This window comes from Haliotis rufescens, unplaced genomic scaffold (genome assembly GCF_023055435.1).
Source record: "Haliotis rufescens isolate VD_foot unplaced genomic scaffold, xgHalRufe1.0.p SCAF_22, whole genome shotgun sequence".
Lineage (NCBI taxonomy): Eukaryota > Metazoa > Mollusca > Gastropoda > Lepetellida > Haliotidae > Haliotis > Haliotis rufescens.
Genome location: NW_025963913.1, coordinates 11,547,566 through 11,565,743, shown reverse-complemented (window position 1 = coordinate 11,565,743; position 18,178 = coordinate 11,547,566). Strand labels below are relative to the sequence as shown.

The 18,178-nt window shown below is 37.9% G+C and overlaps 1 protein-coding gene across 2 annotated transcripts in view; it reads left to right on the top strand.

Annotated features, from left to right (window-relative positions):
• LOC124146406 (molybdate-anion transporter-like) overlaps nucleotides 1-18,178 on the top strand; it is a 129,443-nt gene that overhangs the window by 86,045 nt on the left and 25,220 nt on the right. For both annotated transcript variants that reach the window (XM_046516672.2, XM_046516673.1), the window contains exons 7-10: nucleotides 3,719-3,909; nucleotides 4,731-4,801; nucleotides 6,523-6,577; nucleotides 9,763-9,865. In XM_046516672.2, the coding sequence (XP_046372628.1) occupies nucleotides 3,719-3,909; nucleotides 4,731-4,801; nucleotides 6,523-6,577; nucleotides 9,763-9,865 (420 nt within the window). The remainder of the gene's footprint in view (nucleotides 1-3,718; nucleotides 3,910-4,730; nucleotides 4,802-6,522; nucleotides 6,578-9,762; nucleotides 9,866-18,178) is intronic.

Below are 18,178 nucleotides of genomic sequence, written 5' to 3'. Positions count from 1 at the left end.
TCCGGAGCAGATCTTGAAAACTATATCATATTTCTTCACCAAACGTGGCACATAGATAGGTCTATTGGTGAACTGGTGCCTTTTGATAGTTTAGGATTTTTAAAAAAAAATTCGAGTTTCCATGGCAACGACTTTGACTTAGACTGAAAATGGCAGTAGTCCTTGTTTCTGGAGCAGATCTTGAAAGCCGTACCATATTTCCAACATTTATCCCCAACCACAAAGTCGAAGGGGGATGCAGGAATGGGTGCCGTCCATCTGTCTTTCAGTTAGTCCGTCCGTTCGTCACATTTCGTTTCCGGAGCAGATCTTGAAAACTATATCATATTTCTTCACCAAACTTGGCACATAGATAGGTCTAGTGGTGAACTGGTGCCTTTTGATAGTTTGGGATTTTTAAAAAAAAAAAAAAAATTCGAGTTTCCATGGCAACGACATTGACTAAGACTGAAAATGGTGGTAGTCCTCGATTCAGGAGCAGATCTGGAAAACCGTAAGATATTTCTTCCCCAAACTTGGCACATAATGTCATCTCGCAGTATTAAATACATTTCCTTTCTTGTTGGTAAGTTCTGCATTGCTTGTGTGTATGTTCCTCCAAAAGTGACATCGACACGGTTGTTGCATTCACTGACTAACTTCATGCAGAAACACAACTCATTACAAATACAACAGTGTAACTGATCTTAAACCTACTCAACTGTATAAACACTGCCTCCTATCCTGTATATATTCTTGTCAACCATACTCTGTACTTCACTTGCTTGATAACAGTGTTAGAACCTACACTGAAACTATTGCTCCTAATTGTAATAAAGAAGTTGTTCGTCCATATGTCTCATCCTTACTCATTACAAATTCAGTTACATGTTCTATCATAAACTGCAGATGGCAAAACAACACCAGTAACATCTTTTTTTAGTGCTGCAATTAGGCCATTTACAAAAAGACCCAGTTGAGATAGTTCACAGGAGCTAATGCACTGCACACAACCGGATATGTCATATTGGCGGGGGAAATGAGTATTTCATGCTTGTTTTCTTCTGCTTCCATTCTCTACATTTGTGCATTGTGTAAAACCCTGTAAATGACTTATAAATGTTCATCAATCCTAATTTCAAATGTTTTGGTTGAAAATTTACGATATACGAAAATACAAATCCCATGTTGTGATACTAGTATGAAAATCTAACATGGAGCGCTTTGCTAGGCCTCAGCTTTATGCTATTTGAATATCAACAAAGTTTACATTGCCTTCATATAGGCAATTAAATTTTGAAATATTTCGCCTGTCACAACCAGACTAAACACAAATCACTACATAGTATCAGTAATCACCACAAATATGAAATAAAAAAGACGACATTGACGATATAATTGGCATGTTATTTAATCCGTTTGACCTTGCATGCTCCCATGACCCGGAAACAGTAGATGAATGAACTTGCCATATGCAAGTTTCTCAGTATCTTTTATTTGAACTTTTGTTGAAAGGATCACCATTTGATGTTACGTTGAATATAAAGGGAAAAGATTCATATATCTGTGTTGCAATTTTTGGCAATTGTAAGATTTCACAATATCCACTTACCGATTTCTTTTGTATTTTCATTGTTTACGTAATCATTAAATTATTATCAAAAAGATCTTTTAAAAATATATTTCATCACCTACTTTCCGATAACAGTGGCTTTCCGCTCATTAACTTGAGAAAATACCGGGAAATTCCTCCGTTTTTGAAACTTTGTGTGAACAACACGTGAAGATTTTCATTTGGTTTGAAAGCTTGGAACATCCATAATATTTCAGTAACCTCGCCAGGGGTATATTTATAGTTGTAATATGCATTTTTATAAGATAGAATTTGGTTTCCCTTGACGCTTTTTTTACTGAAATCTGCTGCGATGATCGTGATTGGTCAAATTCAAGCATAAGACCTAAGACTCTTAGGTCTTATGCTTAGGTTTGGCTTAGGTTACGAGAAAATACGCTTTTTTTACAGAAATCTGCTGCGATGATCGTGATTGGTCAAATTCAAGCATAAGAGTCTTAGGTCTTAGGCGTATTTTCTTGTAAACTAAGCCAGACACAGCAATCAGCTGTACACACGTTTTCTTGGAATCTACCGGTGATTCGGTCAAGACACACCCAATGATATAACTTTACAGGATTTTAATGCAAGGATCGGCAAAAATTGTATCTGAAACAATTTTTTTATCAGGAATAATATATTCCAATATCTTGTTAATTTAGATGCAGCTTTTACTAAATATATTAAAAATAATAATAACCCTAAACGAAGCAGCTGATCGCTATTGCCGGCTAAGACAGTCAATCAAATTACAGCATTGGATACCGTCCTTGTGTATCTGAAGAACTGCTGCTGAATTGCATGAAATGACTTATGAAGTGTTTGTCAAGTAAGTTAAAAATAGGCAGTCGCTAGTGAATATTATGGCTATCGGTATGAAGTATCCTGAAGGCTTAACAGAAAATGTGATAAGAAGAATCTTCGTTTAGACACTTGGTAGGTAGAACATATACGATATGTGTGAAAGTTCCTTTATAAATTGAACAAATTTCAGTGTGATAGGAAGCTAAACTTGATGCGATATGCACCTCCAATGGGACAAATGTTAGTAGTAAAAGTTCCACCAGAACTTATTTACCCACAGAAGCAAATCTTGTTTACAACAGTGTGTGAGAAAGTAGCACCATAAGTCAAGCCATGAGAATGTTACTGAATTTGACAATACACTCTCTAAGTATTTGTTGGTCATTTTATAGCAACATTAAGTAAGATCAGTAGTGCTTCTGAATAAATATTATCATTTTATAATGCGCTTATCAGCAAACTTAAAATATTAATACCAGAGGCAGTCCAATCAGATTGCAGGATTCATTATTAGAGCAAGAACCTTGCATAGTGTGATATATGTTTTAAAATCCCTTTTAGCATTCCTTCATGTATGATTTAGATTTCATAGAAATATCTTTTCATTCACCGTTGTGTTCATGGCCCTTGGTACCTTCAGTTTTCTCAAGATTCTTTCAAAATCTAATGCTGTTAATATATGGAAGGCTTTTTTCCTTAGTTTGCCTCTTTCTGTTGAAATGAAACCAGGATATTCATGTCAGGCATGTTAAGCTTCATTTAGAGGACAAGTAAAGTGAACATAGCAACGTTGCAGTTTTAATACGTTTGGGCATGCTAAAATACAAATGCTTAACTGAAATCAATTTGAAAAATGGAAATAGCGTAAAACAGACAATATAAAATGAGAGGCTAAAAAGAAAAAATTGGCCACTGGGGTTAAAATTAGTTCCTGGTGTTTGTGGAACTGAACAGGACGGTGCCTAATGTGTCCACTTCTCCCTCCATTTTGATTGCATTATATTTTGTTTCTGCCTGATCATCCTTTTGATTTCTGTGTTCACAGCTTACACCAAGAATTGGGACAACATAGAATGTGCCTTCAGTAACTTGTCTAGTCGAGATTAATCTCTGACAGTCATTCATTGTGTGGAATAGGACAGAAGGCATGTGATTAATGGTACCCAAACAGGGTATTTGTCATAAAAAGCTACTTACAGACATTATTCGTTGATCTTGTGTGTTTATATGCTGATTTCACAATTAAATTCCTGTACAAACTGATTTTTGGGTTATGCTCCATTTGGAAGGCACCTCATTACAATATTGTTATTGACGTTACAGATAACAAAGTGCTGTATCTTGGTTTGATCCAGTCCTTGTTTGAGGGTTCCATGTATGTGTTTGTATTGGAGTGGACCCCAGCACTCACACCCAAGGCACCAGACGCGGATGTTTCTGCCAAACGCCACCTACTGGAGGATAACAACGGACATAGGACAATTCCACATGGTCACATTTTTGCTGCATTCATGGTAAGTAACCATGATTGTACACAGGCATGAAGCTGTCCAAGTTATTGACCAGTTTAAATGATGCATATTGATACCAGTCTGAGCATTTATATTTGGTTGCATTTTCTGAGATTCTGCAAGTAAAAGATTAAAGATTAAAGATGCCTGTTAACATCTTTATTTAATGGGAGGATGTCATGATGATGTGATCTTTAAATTACCTCCCCAGTGATCTAATGAATCCTTGGTAACATTGTTCTATTGTTTGTGTCAATCAAGATGACACATCCACATGAAATATATTCTAACAATGAATTTGATTAAACAATAATCACATTGTCAATCATGAGAAGGAAAAACAAATAATGCTTTCATTCCTCATCCCCTTTTGAACATGAAGTCGGTATGTTGGTATTCTCAGCAGCCCATGAGTCTAAATTAGATGATGTAAACCATTTCCCATGCCCACAGGGTTGCCCCACACATACACAAACCGCTGGACCTGTGAAGATCCAGGTTGTAATAGGTCTTCAGCAACCGATGCTTGTTATAAAAGGAGTGTATTGGGTGGTCAGGCTCACTGACTTGTTTGATGAATGTCATCGTATTCTAATTGCATGGATCGAAGCTCATGATGTCAATCATTGTATTGTCTGGTCCAGATTGATTATTTACAGACCGCTGCCATCATATAGCTGGAATATTGCTGAGTGCGGCAACACAAACCACTGTCCATGCCACAGCAGCAGACGAGTTCTCTCAGGCAGGCGGTCGTACACTAGGGATTATGTCATGAATTTATTGCTTTATTGCATAATGTTTTTTATTGCCTTCAATTTCAGGTGGCTGTGATGTTCGGCTCATCGGTTTTCAAAGTTTTGTCCAAATTCACGTCTATAGAGTCTTTTATGAGGTAAATTTTGTTTTGTATTATCATCTATTACTTACAAAGCCATATTGAACATGGTTGTATTAGCATCTGTTATTGATAAAGCCATATTGAACATGGTTGTATTAGCATCTGTTATTGATAAAGCCATATTGAACATGGTTGTAGCATCTGTTACTGACAAAGCCATATTGAACATGCTTGTATTAGCATCTGTTACTGACAAAGCCATATTGAACATGCTTGTATTAGCATCTGTTACTGACAAAGCCATATTGAACATGCTTGTATTAGCATCTGTTACCGACAAAGCCATATTGAACATGGTTGTATTAGCATCTGTTACTGACAAAGCCATATTGAACATGGTTGTATTAGCATCTGTTACTGACAAAGCCATATTGAACATGGTTGTATTAGCATCTGTTACTGACAAAGCCATATTGAACATGCTTGTATTAGCATCTGTTACCGACAAAGCCATATTGAACATGCTTGTATTAGCATCTGTTACCGACAAAGCCATATTGAACATGGTTGTATTAGCATCTGTTACTGACAAAGCCATATTGAACATGGTTGTATTAGCATCTGTTACTGACAAAGCCATATTGAACATGGTTGTATTAGCATCTGTTACCGACAAAGCCATATTGAACATGGTTGTATTAGCATCTGTTACTGACAAAGCCATATTGAACATGGTTGTATTAGCATCTGTTACTGACAAAGCCATATTGAACATGGTTGTATTAGCATCTGTTACCGACAAAGCCATATTGAACATGGTTGTATTAGCATCTGTTACTGACAAAGCCATATTGAACATGGTTGTATTAGCATCTGTTACCGACAAAGCCATATTGAACATGGTTGTATTAGCATCTGTTACTGACAAAGCCATATTGAATATGGTTGTATTAGCATCTGTTACTGACAAAGCCATATTGAACATGGTTGTATTAGCATCTGTTACTGACAAAGCCATATTGAACATGGTTGTATTAGCATCTGTTACTGACAAAGCCATATTGAACATGGTTGTTTTGCATGTTATTACTCTAATTGTTTCTTGGTTTGTCAGCACCCATGTACAATCTTAACTTCCCTCCCACATCAAGCTGACACATGATCATATTAGTGACATTTAGTTGAAAGAGGCAATAAACCAAACTCATACACTTTTATCTATAGTTGTAGTAGTTGATTGGATTTCATTCCCACACTCCTATAAACCAACCCACTCGTGTTCTGAGATATTTAACTTGGCTCATGTATTTTGGAAGTACCAAAGACAAATTTTAGGCAGAACCAACACTATCTCTATAAATATATCTCTCAAATAATAAGTTGATGGACAAAGCTTTTACTCTACCAGTCCTAATCACGTCTTTTCCAGTAGATTATGATCTTTTCTTACATAAACTGGATCAAAAGGAATTTTGGAGGACCCCAGCTTCAGACTTGTGGCTTATAGGCACTGACTGATCCATGTCATGCAACAGCAGCAGCAGCAGCAGCAGCAGCAGCAGCAGCAAAGGATCATCCTTCCATGCAAATATATTTCATGTTGAAAAGTGTGATACATGCATTCTTTATATATTTATGCACTGGTCTCTTATGAGTGATATCTGACGCTATGAGTGATATCTGACTATGTGAGAGTGTCAGAAGTATTGTTGATGGTTAATAAAGTTCAGCTAACTTTTGATGTTGCCTCTCTGAAATGTTCTTATTACTTTCAGACCAGTGCTGTTCACATCTGCCCTTAGTCTGCTGACACCTATACTATTCCCAGGGGTAAGTACATGTCTTGTTCTTTCAGCATGTATCACAGCTAGGGCTTCAAAGAGTCCTCAAGTACTCGAGGCAGGCACAGCAGAGTTTAATGGGACTCGAGTCCAGTTTGAAAGACTAGAGTACTAGGGCAGGCACGCGCAGAGTTTAGTGGGACTCGAGTCCAGTTTGAAAGACTAGAGTACTAGGGCAGGCATGCGCAGAGTTTAGTGGGACTCGAGTCCAGTTTGAAAGACTCGAGTACTCAGGCAGGGGCAGAGTTTAGCGGGACTCTAGTCCAGTTTGAAAGACTCGAGTACTCAGGCACGGGCAGAGTTAAGTGGGACTCTAGTCCAGTTTGAAAGACTCGAGTACTCGGGCAGGGGCAGAGTTTAGTGGGACTCTAGTCCAGTTTGAAAGACTCGAGTACTCAGGCACGGGCAGAGTTAAGTGGGACTTGAGTCCAGTTTGAAAGACTCGAGTACTCGGGCAGGCACGCACAGAGTTTAGTGGGACTTGTGTCCAGTTTGAAAGACTCGAGAACTCAGGCAGGGGCAGAGTTTAGTGGGGCTCGAGTTCAGTTTGAAAGACTCGAGTACTCGCCCAAAGGAGATAACTCTAATTTGGTCGACTTTCAATAAGTTAATAGAAACATTTCTTTATGTAACTTTCTTTTTCATGAGTGATCAATTGAATCAAATAAAAGTGTCAATAACTTTTAGTTATTTTTTGAAACAATACACTTATTTACAACCATTTCATAAGGATATTTCCTGGTTTACTTTATTTCTTGTTTAAAGGGATGTTTTATGAAACTATTAAACTGTCGCAAGCAGTAGACGTATTCATTCTAAATTAGCGTCGTTACGTTAATCATTATTAATCCAATATATTCATAAGATATTTATAACTGGACATCACTTTATTGAATATTAACACTTTATTGAATATTAACATTGTGTTACTGTATCTCATTCTAATTATCCCTTCAAATGTCGGCGAAAGTCTTATAGAAGTCAGCTATAAATTTACAAGCCTAGTTATCTTTCACTGTTTTGTTTTCAATTAAGAAAAGGTAAATAATGACTTGTGAACTTGTGATAACATTGAAAATGTTACTTTTAACTTATTTTCTCTATTTTTTCATTTATTGACAATTTCCTTCAGTGCTGGCATCAAATGATCTTTTTTATCACATAAGAAGCCAGCCCGCAAAAATCAAGCCAATCACAAATCGCAACATACATCACATGAAGATCACGTGTGCAATATTTTTTTCACCCTGAACTTGGCATGTGTTACATTGAGATGTAAACGATTTCTCTTCCCAAGTTGACAATTCTTATTGCAATGAAGCTTGAAATTTCAAAGGTATTTTATTTGATACGCGATCACATTGGTTTTCTTAGTGATCTACGAGGTCATTGTGACGCTTTCATTTTGTATATGATAGGATAATTGCAAATTTATTGAACAGATGTATAATTACGGGTACTCGAGCACGAGCCGAGTCTTACCCCTGGGGTACTCGAGTCCATATTTTTGGACCCGTTGAAGCCCTAATCACAGCTATTGTCAGATCTACTCACACCAAATGGATTTGATCTGCCCCAAGGCAACCCTATTTGCTCAGCAGATTTGCATCCCTAATCCATCCTTTTCAAAAAGGCATAAAAGCAATTCACCCACTTACTCATACTCAAGTGATACCCAGAAGAGATTGCTTTCCATGTTACCAATTAAGTAAGCAGCCCTATGTCCAAATTTAACTGCTGCTGCATTTTGTTTTTAAGATTATGCAGTGCCTAGACATCACGGGGATATCATAGCATGTGAAGCTCGGGAAATGGTTTTGATAGATTGATCAGTTATGTCAAGGTGACAAGAAGGTCATAGCCTGAATTCACCTGTGCATTAAAATGACTACATGTATAAGTAGATTAAAGTTGGACCAAGTCTTTAGTTCAGCACTCAACTTGGTATGTTGGCCGATGTTTCCAAAATAGGTTTCACCAGATGTGCTAAACCTAAGGCAGGATGTTTGTCACCATTAAAAGGCTGAACTGTTATAAATTCAATAAAATTAATAATTTTCTCTTTTTTCAGAAGACTTGAAAACCAGTTAGAATTCACTTTATGCAAATGTTAAGGACAAAGTTTCAAGTGTCTTGAGGTTGTCAGCCAATCAACAGGTTGCTGAGGTGATTAGGTGTGCACAATCTCTTCTCAGTGATCAGTCATCTCCACATGCTATGTCATTGAATATACCAAATGATGCTGAGAGTTTTAAAACTTTTTCACTGAAGATAACACAATTTATGAAAGTATTTATATTTTCAACACTTTGTTTGTTTTTCCATTTCAACTTTATTAATGGGATGAAATGTTTATTAATGGGATCTGACACACAACTAGAAAGCATCACAAATTCGCCTGACTGAAAACTATCCATCTACTGTGGGCCGTCTTTAGGTTGTGATGACAAGAATTAATGAGAGCTGTGTAGGAGGTCAAAGGGCTTCTACCCCCTTCTCATGCCATTTAGGGCACAGCGGAATACATTGTCAACAGGAAAGTGATCAACTTCCACCCCATGCCACTTTCATTCTTTGAGTCAAAGACCGACTCCTCCTCATGAAGTCAGTATCAGTGTTTGCAATAATTACCTGCTCATAGCTATGGACTGGGACATTTCCTCTGGGGACAGTCGTTTCAATTTTGTATGTGTCCTTATGATCTGTGTAAAGTTGATTTATTTGCCACCATTAACCTGTAGTTTCTTGTTGTTTTTTACTTGACACATATTTTCAACTAGTCCCTTGACATACGTACATTTTAATTTATGGAAACTATAGTTAGTCTCAATTGCTTTCAGTCGATATGAGCATATAACCAGCTTCTTACAGTGTAACTTTTAGATTTTGCACTTGAAGTGTTCATCACTGACTCTCATCAACATGTGGTGTTATGTTGATGGAGCAGTGAGCCATTATAGTTGGAATTTTGCTCTTGCGTAACAACCAACAAAACAACCTATCAAACATTGTTTCAGTCATGTCAGTTAGTGCTCTTGGTATTTATGCAGAAAAAAATCTTTGTATATCTATGCTGACTGCATCTTAATTTAGAAGCAATCTGCCATTTTTATCTTTAGTTTGGGTACAAAATGTTTGTTTGAAGCTTAACAACTACACTCATGTTCATTTCAGAACCAGGTGGTCATATTCTCAGGCTTCCTGGTGTTCGAGATGTGTGTTGGGATCTTTTGGCCCTCCCTTGGCACAATGAGGGGGAAATATGTACCTGAAGCAAGTGAGTTTTCACAATCAATGTTAATTCTACCTTGACATTGAAGAATGCTTGATTCTGATTGGTTAAAATGAGGTATCAGATTTCCATTTGATATCTCTAAATTAAACTTTTTCACACAAACAATGTGCATATGTATACAACGATAGTCTACTTATCAATCCATAAAATAGTGGCTACCGATAACACATCAGTATATGTTGGTTATCTGAACATTATCAGATGTTTTGGACCACAATGTTGACGTTCTAGACCATAACCCTGACTGGTTTGACGAGGAGATGACAACACTAAACAAAAACGTTTTATTTGCATACGAATGGTCAGGTTTATAAATGTTATGGGGACATGTTCAGTAATTTCCTCAAATGATAATAGAAGTAAAATGAAACATTAGAAAAGTGAAAAAATAACAAATGACATATTACAAAACTTATAGTGACAGATATTCATTGCAATGTTGAAGAACCAAGTGTTTGTTAGTAAGGACAATGTCTTTCTGGGGATGCTTTGAAATTTTTGGAGTTGGAAGTAGTGAATCACTATGAGCCTATTGGTCATGGTAGCTCTTGGTATGAGAGGTCTTGAATCTACAGTGAGACAATCTCAAATTTCAAAAGTAGGTATTTCTCCTAAAATGATCACTATAACAGCAACGCAAGAATCTATAAAATGTTTGAGTATACCCTACCTCTATTACATCATAGCCATGAATCAATTTACACACTATAAAATCTTCTAAAGGAGTCCTTTTCTCTGTCAACTGTCCATAATCTTGCTACTCGTACCTCATGTACATGCGTAAGGTCGGAAAACCTCCCTTCTTTCCTGTGTATGTTTGTGGCAACAACGAAAAGTTGACATAGCACATTATAGATTTGGTAGTTGTCCCGCTCTATTAGATCTTCAGTATAGCCAAGGTTTGGGTAATCATTGTACCGAGATCCATCTTAAAAAGATTATATAATTGTTTATCTTAGTTACTCGTAGTGACGTAGTTGCTAGGGAAGACTTGTGTTTGGCATCAACATGGCTCTGCAGACCCAAACCCACATCATCTTCCTGAAAGAACGGTTGTCACTTCAGGATCACCATAAACACACTCTAACTTTGTTAGAATACAGACCTATGAGATGTAGAGGTGTACTCAGTGCTCATCTCTTATGGAGGTGGTTGTCAAGGCAAAAGGCCCAGAAAAAGGAGACTGAGGGACTCTCCTCCATGTCTACGGTTTCGGGACCTAGATGTCCCCCAGCCAAGAGGCTATGAGGAGGACAGGAAGATCTCCAGACATACATCCCACACTGTCCTTAGAGATTCAGTGGTCAACATAGATGTCATGCCCTCCTTCTCCTTGAACATGTTAGAAAATATGTTGGAGAAACATGAGGAAGGGATGCAGGCCATGTTTAATAACAGATTTACTGACCTAGCTGACCTAAAGAAGAAACAGTCACCTCTGCAGACCCATAAGAATCCCCTGGCCAAGAGTCCTGTACGAGGACAAACAGTTTTAGTTCAGTTAATATGGATTGAAGGAACTACTTAGAAGCCTTCTAACTTCAAGCTTGGGCAGGGTGGGTCTCTATGAAGAAACCCATCAAGTCAGCTTTGAAGAATCTACTTCATAACTGTCACGGACACCATACAATGGTTTGGGTAGTTGAGTAAGAAACCCATTACACATCATGGCCACCATGGTATATTGCAGACACAGGTCCAAGATTACCACGGGTTGACTGATGGGAATAAAAACGGTCAGGATGAAGACTACTTTAGGCTAGTAGTGTCCAACATGAAGGTAACCTTGCTGATTTCCAGGATCAACAGGTCTGCGCTGGGCATTGGAGCAGACATGAATTGGTTTGTAGTTTTACACTGCCGCTACAAGAGTCTAATGAGAGTATCTCTGGAGATAGCCCAGTATCCAACATACCAAGTCAGATTGGTTCAAAGTCAGCAGTCATCAGGATACAGGAAGAAATTCTCTGGGAGTGTAAACGATATATAGAACTATCGAACTATAAAACTACAGCAATCGTTTGTCCTACGATTGTACAATATCGATAAGAATTTTTATAAGCCAACAGTATCATCAATAGTATGCTTAACAATTGATAGTTTCATATTTATAAATAATACATATATGCAAATTTCAAAGGTCCCTGTGTGGATGGTTAACAAGGATTACAACAGTTTCAGATTAGAGATACTTTCCTTGTGTTTGAGTAGTGACAGGAAGAAAAATGGCTGTCTTTGAGATTGACAGCAATACATTATTTATTTCTACTACATTGATTAATATAATTTTCAAGACTTAAAGTTGCTTTACACTATTGCAATACTGTTGAAATAGTTGACAACTGTCACAATACTATTGCCATAGTGTGGGCTGCTATTGCAATACAATGACAGTAGTGAAAATAATCCCAATAGTCTCCCCAAGAAGCAAGCTGTAGGGACCTACAGCATTCCAAAGAGGGGCCTCTTTCTTGTGAAGGGTAATTAGATGGTACTTGACTCTGCAATGCCCAGTAACTCGGATTTTGACCTTTGCAGTTGAAAGACCTTATCTGTTTTACCATGCTCTCATATATTTTTCTCCTCTGATACTGCTGAACTGATGACAATTTGGCATGCAGACTCCTTCTTATGAAGACGTCGTTTCTTGTTTAAATAAATGTAAAGAATCTTGGCACAACGCTTAAACTTTGTGTGAATGTAATGACAAGGCACCACTATTGTCATCAATTTATTACTTCATAAGTCAGGTGAGCTACAGAGCCTTGTGTTATCTTATCACATTCCTGATGTTTTCTTCTGTCGTGAGCGTTGTTTGATGGTAAACATGAAATAAAATCTCATTATTTAAATCAGAATGGTTCTGATACAGTCCTCATGAAGCAGAATCTGCCCTTCTTGATCTACCCAGTGTTATATGCCCTCCAGTACATAGGTACCTTGATCTACCCATTGTTAGATGCCCAACAATACATAGGTATCTTTAATAAAGAAATGGGTTCTGCGTGCGTGCGTGCGTGCGTGCGTGCGTGCGTGCGTGCGTGCGTGCCGAAATCGTTTCCGGAGCATAACTCAGAAACCGTTAAATATTTGCATGTCTATCAGACTCATGCTGAACTAGTGCCTTTTTTCCTATTTAGGAATTTTATAAATTTTTATTTTTTACGTTTCCATTGCAACAAGTTGGACTTAGGTTCTGTAAGGGTGCTGTTCGTTTCTGGAGCGTAACTCAAAAACTGTTAAATACTTTCTTACAAAACTTTGCATGTTTACCAGACACATACTGAACTGGTGCCTTTTGCTATTTAGGAGTTTTATAAATTTTTATTTTTTACGTTTCCATGGCAACAAGTTGGACTTAGGTTCTATAAGGGTGGTGTTCGTTTCCGCAGCGTAACTCAAAAACCGTTAAATAATTTCTTACAAAACTTTGCATGTTTACCAGACACATACTGAACTGGTGCCTTTTGCTATTTAGGAGTTTTATAATTTTTTATGTTTTATTTTCCATGGCAACAAGTTGGACTTAGGTTCTATAGGGTAGAGTTTGTTTCCGGAGCATAACTCAAAACCCATTCAATACTTTCCAACAAAAACTGTCCATGTTTACCAGACACATACCGGACTGGTGCCTCTTGATATATAGCACTTTTAGAAATTTTTATTGTTTATGTTTCCATGACAACAAGTTGGATTTAAGTTTTAATATAGGATTGGTTTACTTAAAGCCCATCCCTGACTATAAATAGCCCGCAAGGTGGCGGTGTTTCAGTTTCGAACAATGACTGACAATGTAAACACAACCGAGTGTCGAGAGACGTTTTTTGAAAACCATACGGGAACAAGATCACCATTGACCGTCAAACTTCGTATCAACTTGAATGACAAACCATGGATACAACAAATGGCTCCATATCAAGATAGAAGTCAATAAATTTTCTGTAGTTTTATCCTAAAAAATCGAATCGATCGTGTTTGGCGTCTGCATCGATCACAGTGGCCGGAGCTTATTTACGTTTGCGCTATAAATAGCAAAGCACATGGTCATGTGTATTGTGTTATATATTTTTACGGCAGAACAGCAGCAGAACATCAGTTTCAGTTAATGTAACAGTAACGATACTTAAATACGAAATTGACGACGCGATTCTTTCAGTTCAATCCGAAAATTACAAATATTTGTTTAGTTTTGGTCATTTGCATTCAACAGTTAGATTTGTGCCACACAATAATCAGTTTATATTCATAAAACGTAAATTATTACAGAGATTTTTCAACTAGTGTTTAGGAAGGGGCCTTATTTGAAGCACCAGAAGTTGCGCCAATATTTCTCAGCTTGACTACAATAGATGAATATGTTATGTGTATCAACATAACAATGCACATAAGCAACTGGTAAATAAGTAACTGAATATACTTGATGTTTTGGCCTACAGAAGGCGTATCCAGATAATATTGTACTTATAAAGACAAACGATAAACGAAAACTCCAATACACATATTCCAAGACAACTTTAATTATGAATTTCCTTTTCTTTCACAGAATTTTCACACACAAAACTGAGTTTGATCATTAGATCCACACTTGTCCCATGTATTTTTTGTTCGGGGTATTTGGATACACTTCGCGCACAAGTTTTAAAATACAATCTGGGATCCCTTTCCCGTTTTGTCCACACCAATCCTTCATTTGCTGCAACGTATAATTCCGTTTCTTCAAGTCCAAGTATCTACGATCTCTCCAAACACTTCGTTTATTTAGCTCAGTCCAGAAACACTGTGTTCGAATCGACGAATTTCTGCAACATGGTGGCCGCACCATTCCCTAACTGCGATTGTCTGTGCTGTGTCACGCATGGTTGACAAAAGAAGTGTGAACATACATATTCGGCTTCATCTGGTTCCACAATGAAATCTCGCTGTGACACTGATTCACTACTCCCAAGAATCGGCACTGAATTTGTCAAAGTTTCTGTTGCACTTGCAAGGGCAGGAAGAGAGGCGCCATCTTGTCAATTCGAGTTGTGAATCGGAATGAAGTCATCTTGAATTGGAATTTTCTCCACGATAAAGTCACCAATGTCACAATCGAAATGACCAAAGGCTTCCTGATTATCTCGAACAACTCTCCGTCAAATTAGGATTTACATGAAAATGTTTTGTTGCTCATATTGAAGACAAGCGAAATTGCAAAGTTCTTGTCAGTTGTAAGCAGCAACTCGATGCACTCATGGAGCGTGGTTGCTAGGAGATCACGAGGTCAGAAAGGGGAAAACAAAAAGTTTTATAAAGTAATAAAAGAAATCGGCAGTGCAATCCCAAAGTACCATGTACAGGATATTTTTTAATAATAATATTCACGAAAAACAATCTTTTCTAAAAGTGCAAATTAATTTATTAATTCATCCCAAGGTCGTAACCCTGATCACGTGGTGGGTATTTGGAAGGAATCTTGTGATGAAGCCGTCAATGAGGCCGTGTGTATTACATTGTTGAATTCAACTGACCAGGAAGGTTGTTGAGGCACATTATGACAGATGCTCGTCATGGATGGAGAAAAAAATGTATCTGAGAGAAACATTGTTGCTTTGAGCTTCGCGACAAAACATGTGTTTATGCCGAAGTAGTTTACAAGAGAGGATGATCTGTGCAGCCAGCGACCTGAATAAGCTTGATGAAAATAATGTTGAAATCCATTTTCTCGCACATGACAGAATTAATGTGAACAAATATTTATTTGAACATCGTTTCGAAGTCTGTGAGGCTGTCCGTATTTTAATATTCTTATTTCCATTGCGACGTGAAATAATATAATGTTTTCGTGTCTTAATTTTGCTGCCGCTGTGGAAAATTGCGCACCGATCTATTAAAAGAAATACTACTAGCTCAACTTTATAAAAGAACCAGATCAACTTTATCTTTGTTCTGTTGTTTATTAAAAATTCGCTTCCGAGGCAAAGCGAATCGATCTACATAATAAACAAATTCATAGACTAGATTCTAGTACCAAGTGTTTAAACTTTTTTTTTAAATGTCATAAAATAACTTACACAAATTGAAAGACATTTTTTGATAAGTAATATATATTTTATCTCGTCCGGACGCTCTCTGGTTAGTTTAGGCTTGAGGGGAGAAACACATACAAAAAATATGGATGGCCTTATGCAAATGACACTTGGCATGCCAATCAAGAGGGATCTGGGTCACTGGGACCCGCCAAGTTTCACGGATCGAGTTACTTCGGCATGAAGAGCTTCATGGGACAAGTGTGACTTTGCAAAAATGTCACGGAAACGACAAAAAACTACTTTGATCACGTGAAAATATTTTTGACCATTACCAGGGTTTTTTACACGATCGTTGTCATCCAGATTCCAGATGAAGGCAAGATGAACACAACGAAGAAAAACACTGTTGAAATCACCGATTATCGTGTATATGTGAAAAATGCTATTTATAAACTGCAGATATAACGTACACCACAGGATAACGATTGGTGCCGTGACACATATTATGTTTTTTTTGTGTTCAATTACACTGTTCATATTCATCACGACAAACATATTAATTCGTTGTCATCAGGAGATCTAGAATAGCTCAGAACAAGAACGTCTATGATTTCTGTGTTGGACTGCGTTGGATATATCGTGGACATTCCGCGGTATCATTTTATGAAGATGTGAAGACGACATGGCAGGTAGGTTTTGAAACCAAAGACCTACGCGTTTGTTGAAAAGTCTTGGAATCGTTTGATAGATATTTATATTACCATTAAAACTTACGTCCTTGTTGTCAAACGGCCCACGTGGGTGGGTGTTTACATGACGTCACCCGTTTACGCAATAACCAATAAAATGTGTGTGTTATCATGACGTCATATTGACCTGTCAGATCACTCGTATAAGCTCCGCCCACTAGAGTGCGGTAGTTCCTACCGCAGATGGGGCTTGAAGTAGTATAACAAATAAACTGTTAAATATTTCCTTGCCAAACATTGCATGTCTATATATAAAGCACATACTGAACTAGTGCAATTTGATATTAAGGAGTTTTAGAAATGTTTATTTTAGAATTTCCATTGCAGCTATTTTGACATGGGCTAAGAGAAATGTTGGGTCAGTTACCTGGTTTGGGACCATAACGTGTTAAAATGGGTGGGGGATATAGATGACTTTGTCAACTATACGCTTGTTTACTTGGTGCTAGGTGCCCTTCAGTACATAGATGCCTTGATCTACCTGGTGCTTGATGCCGTTCAGTACAAAGATACCTTCATTAACCTGATGCTAGATGCCCGCCAGTACATAGGTCCCTTGATCTACCTGGTTCTAGGTGCCCTTCAGTACATAGGTACCTTGATCTACCTGGTGCTAGATGCCCTCCAGTACATAGGTCCCTTGACCTACCTGGTGCTGGATGCCCTTCTGTATATAGATACCTTGATCTACCTGGTGCTGGATGCCCTTCAGTACATAGGTCCCTTGATCTACCTGGTGCTAGGTGCCCTCCAGAACATAGGTCCCTTGATCTACCCAGTGTTGGATGCCCTTCAGTACATAGATGCCTTGATCTACCCAGTGTTAGATGCCCTTCAGTACATAGGTCCCTTGATCTACCTGGTTCTAGATGCCCTTCAGTACATAGGTACCTTGATCTACCTGGTGCTAGATGCCCTTCAGTACATAGATGCCTTGATCTACCCAGTGTTAGATGCCCTTCAGTACATAGGTCCCTTGATCTACCTGGTTCTAGATGCCCTTCAGTACATAGGTACCTTGATCTACCTGGTTCTAGATGCCCTTCAGTACATAGGTCCCTTGGTCTACCCGGTGTTAAATGCCCTTCAGTACATAGATGCCTTGACCTACGTGGTGCTAGGTGCCCTTCAATACATAGATGCCTTGATCTACCCGGTGTTAGGTGCCCTTCAGTACATAGATGCCTTGACCTACATGGTGCTAGGTGCCCTTCAGTACATAGATGCCTTGATCTACCTGGTGCTATTTGCCCTTCAGTACATAGATGCCTTGATCTTCCTGGTGCTGGCTGCATCCTCAAACATTGATACTTAACTGTTTTTATTAATGCAATACAGAGCTCCAGATAAGCTTTTGGTGTTGTGGGTATTTTACCCATGCATTTTAAAATCACTGGGTATCAGTAATTCTATCTGGGTATTCACATTTCTGTTACCCACTAGTTTTTACACATGTGGGTATTTAAGTTAAATATTTAAAAACACTATTCATCTAGTCCCTGCAAACTGGTGTTGTGTGGGTTCGAGAGCTTTATAGG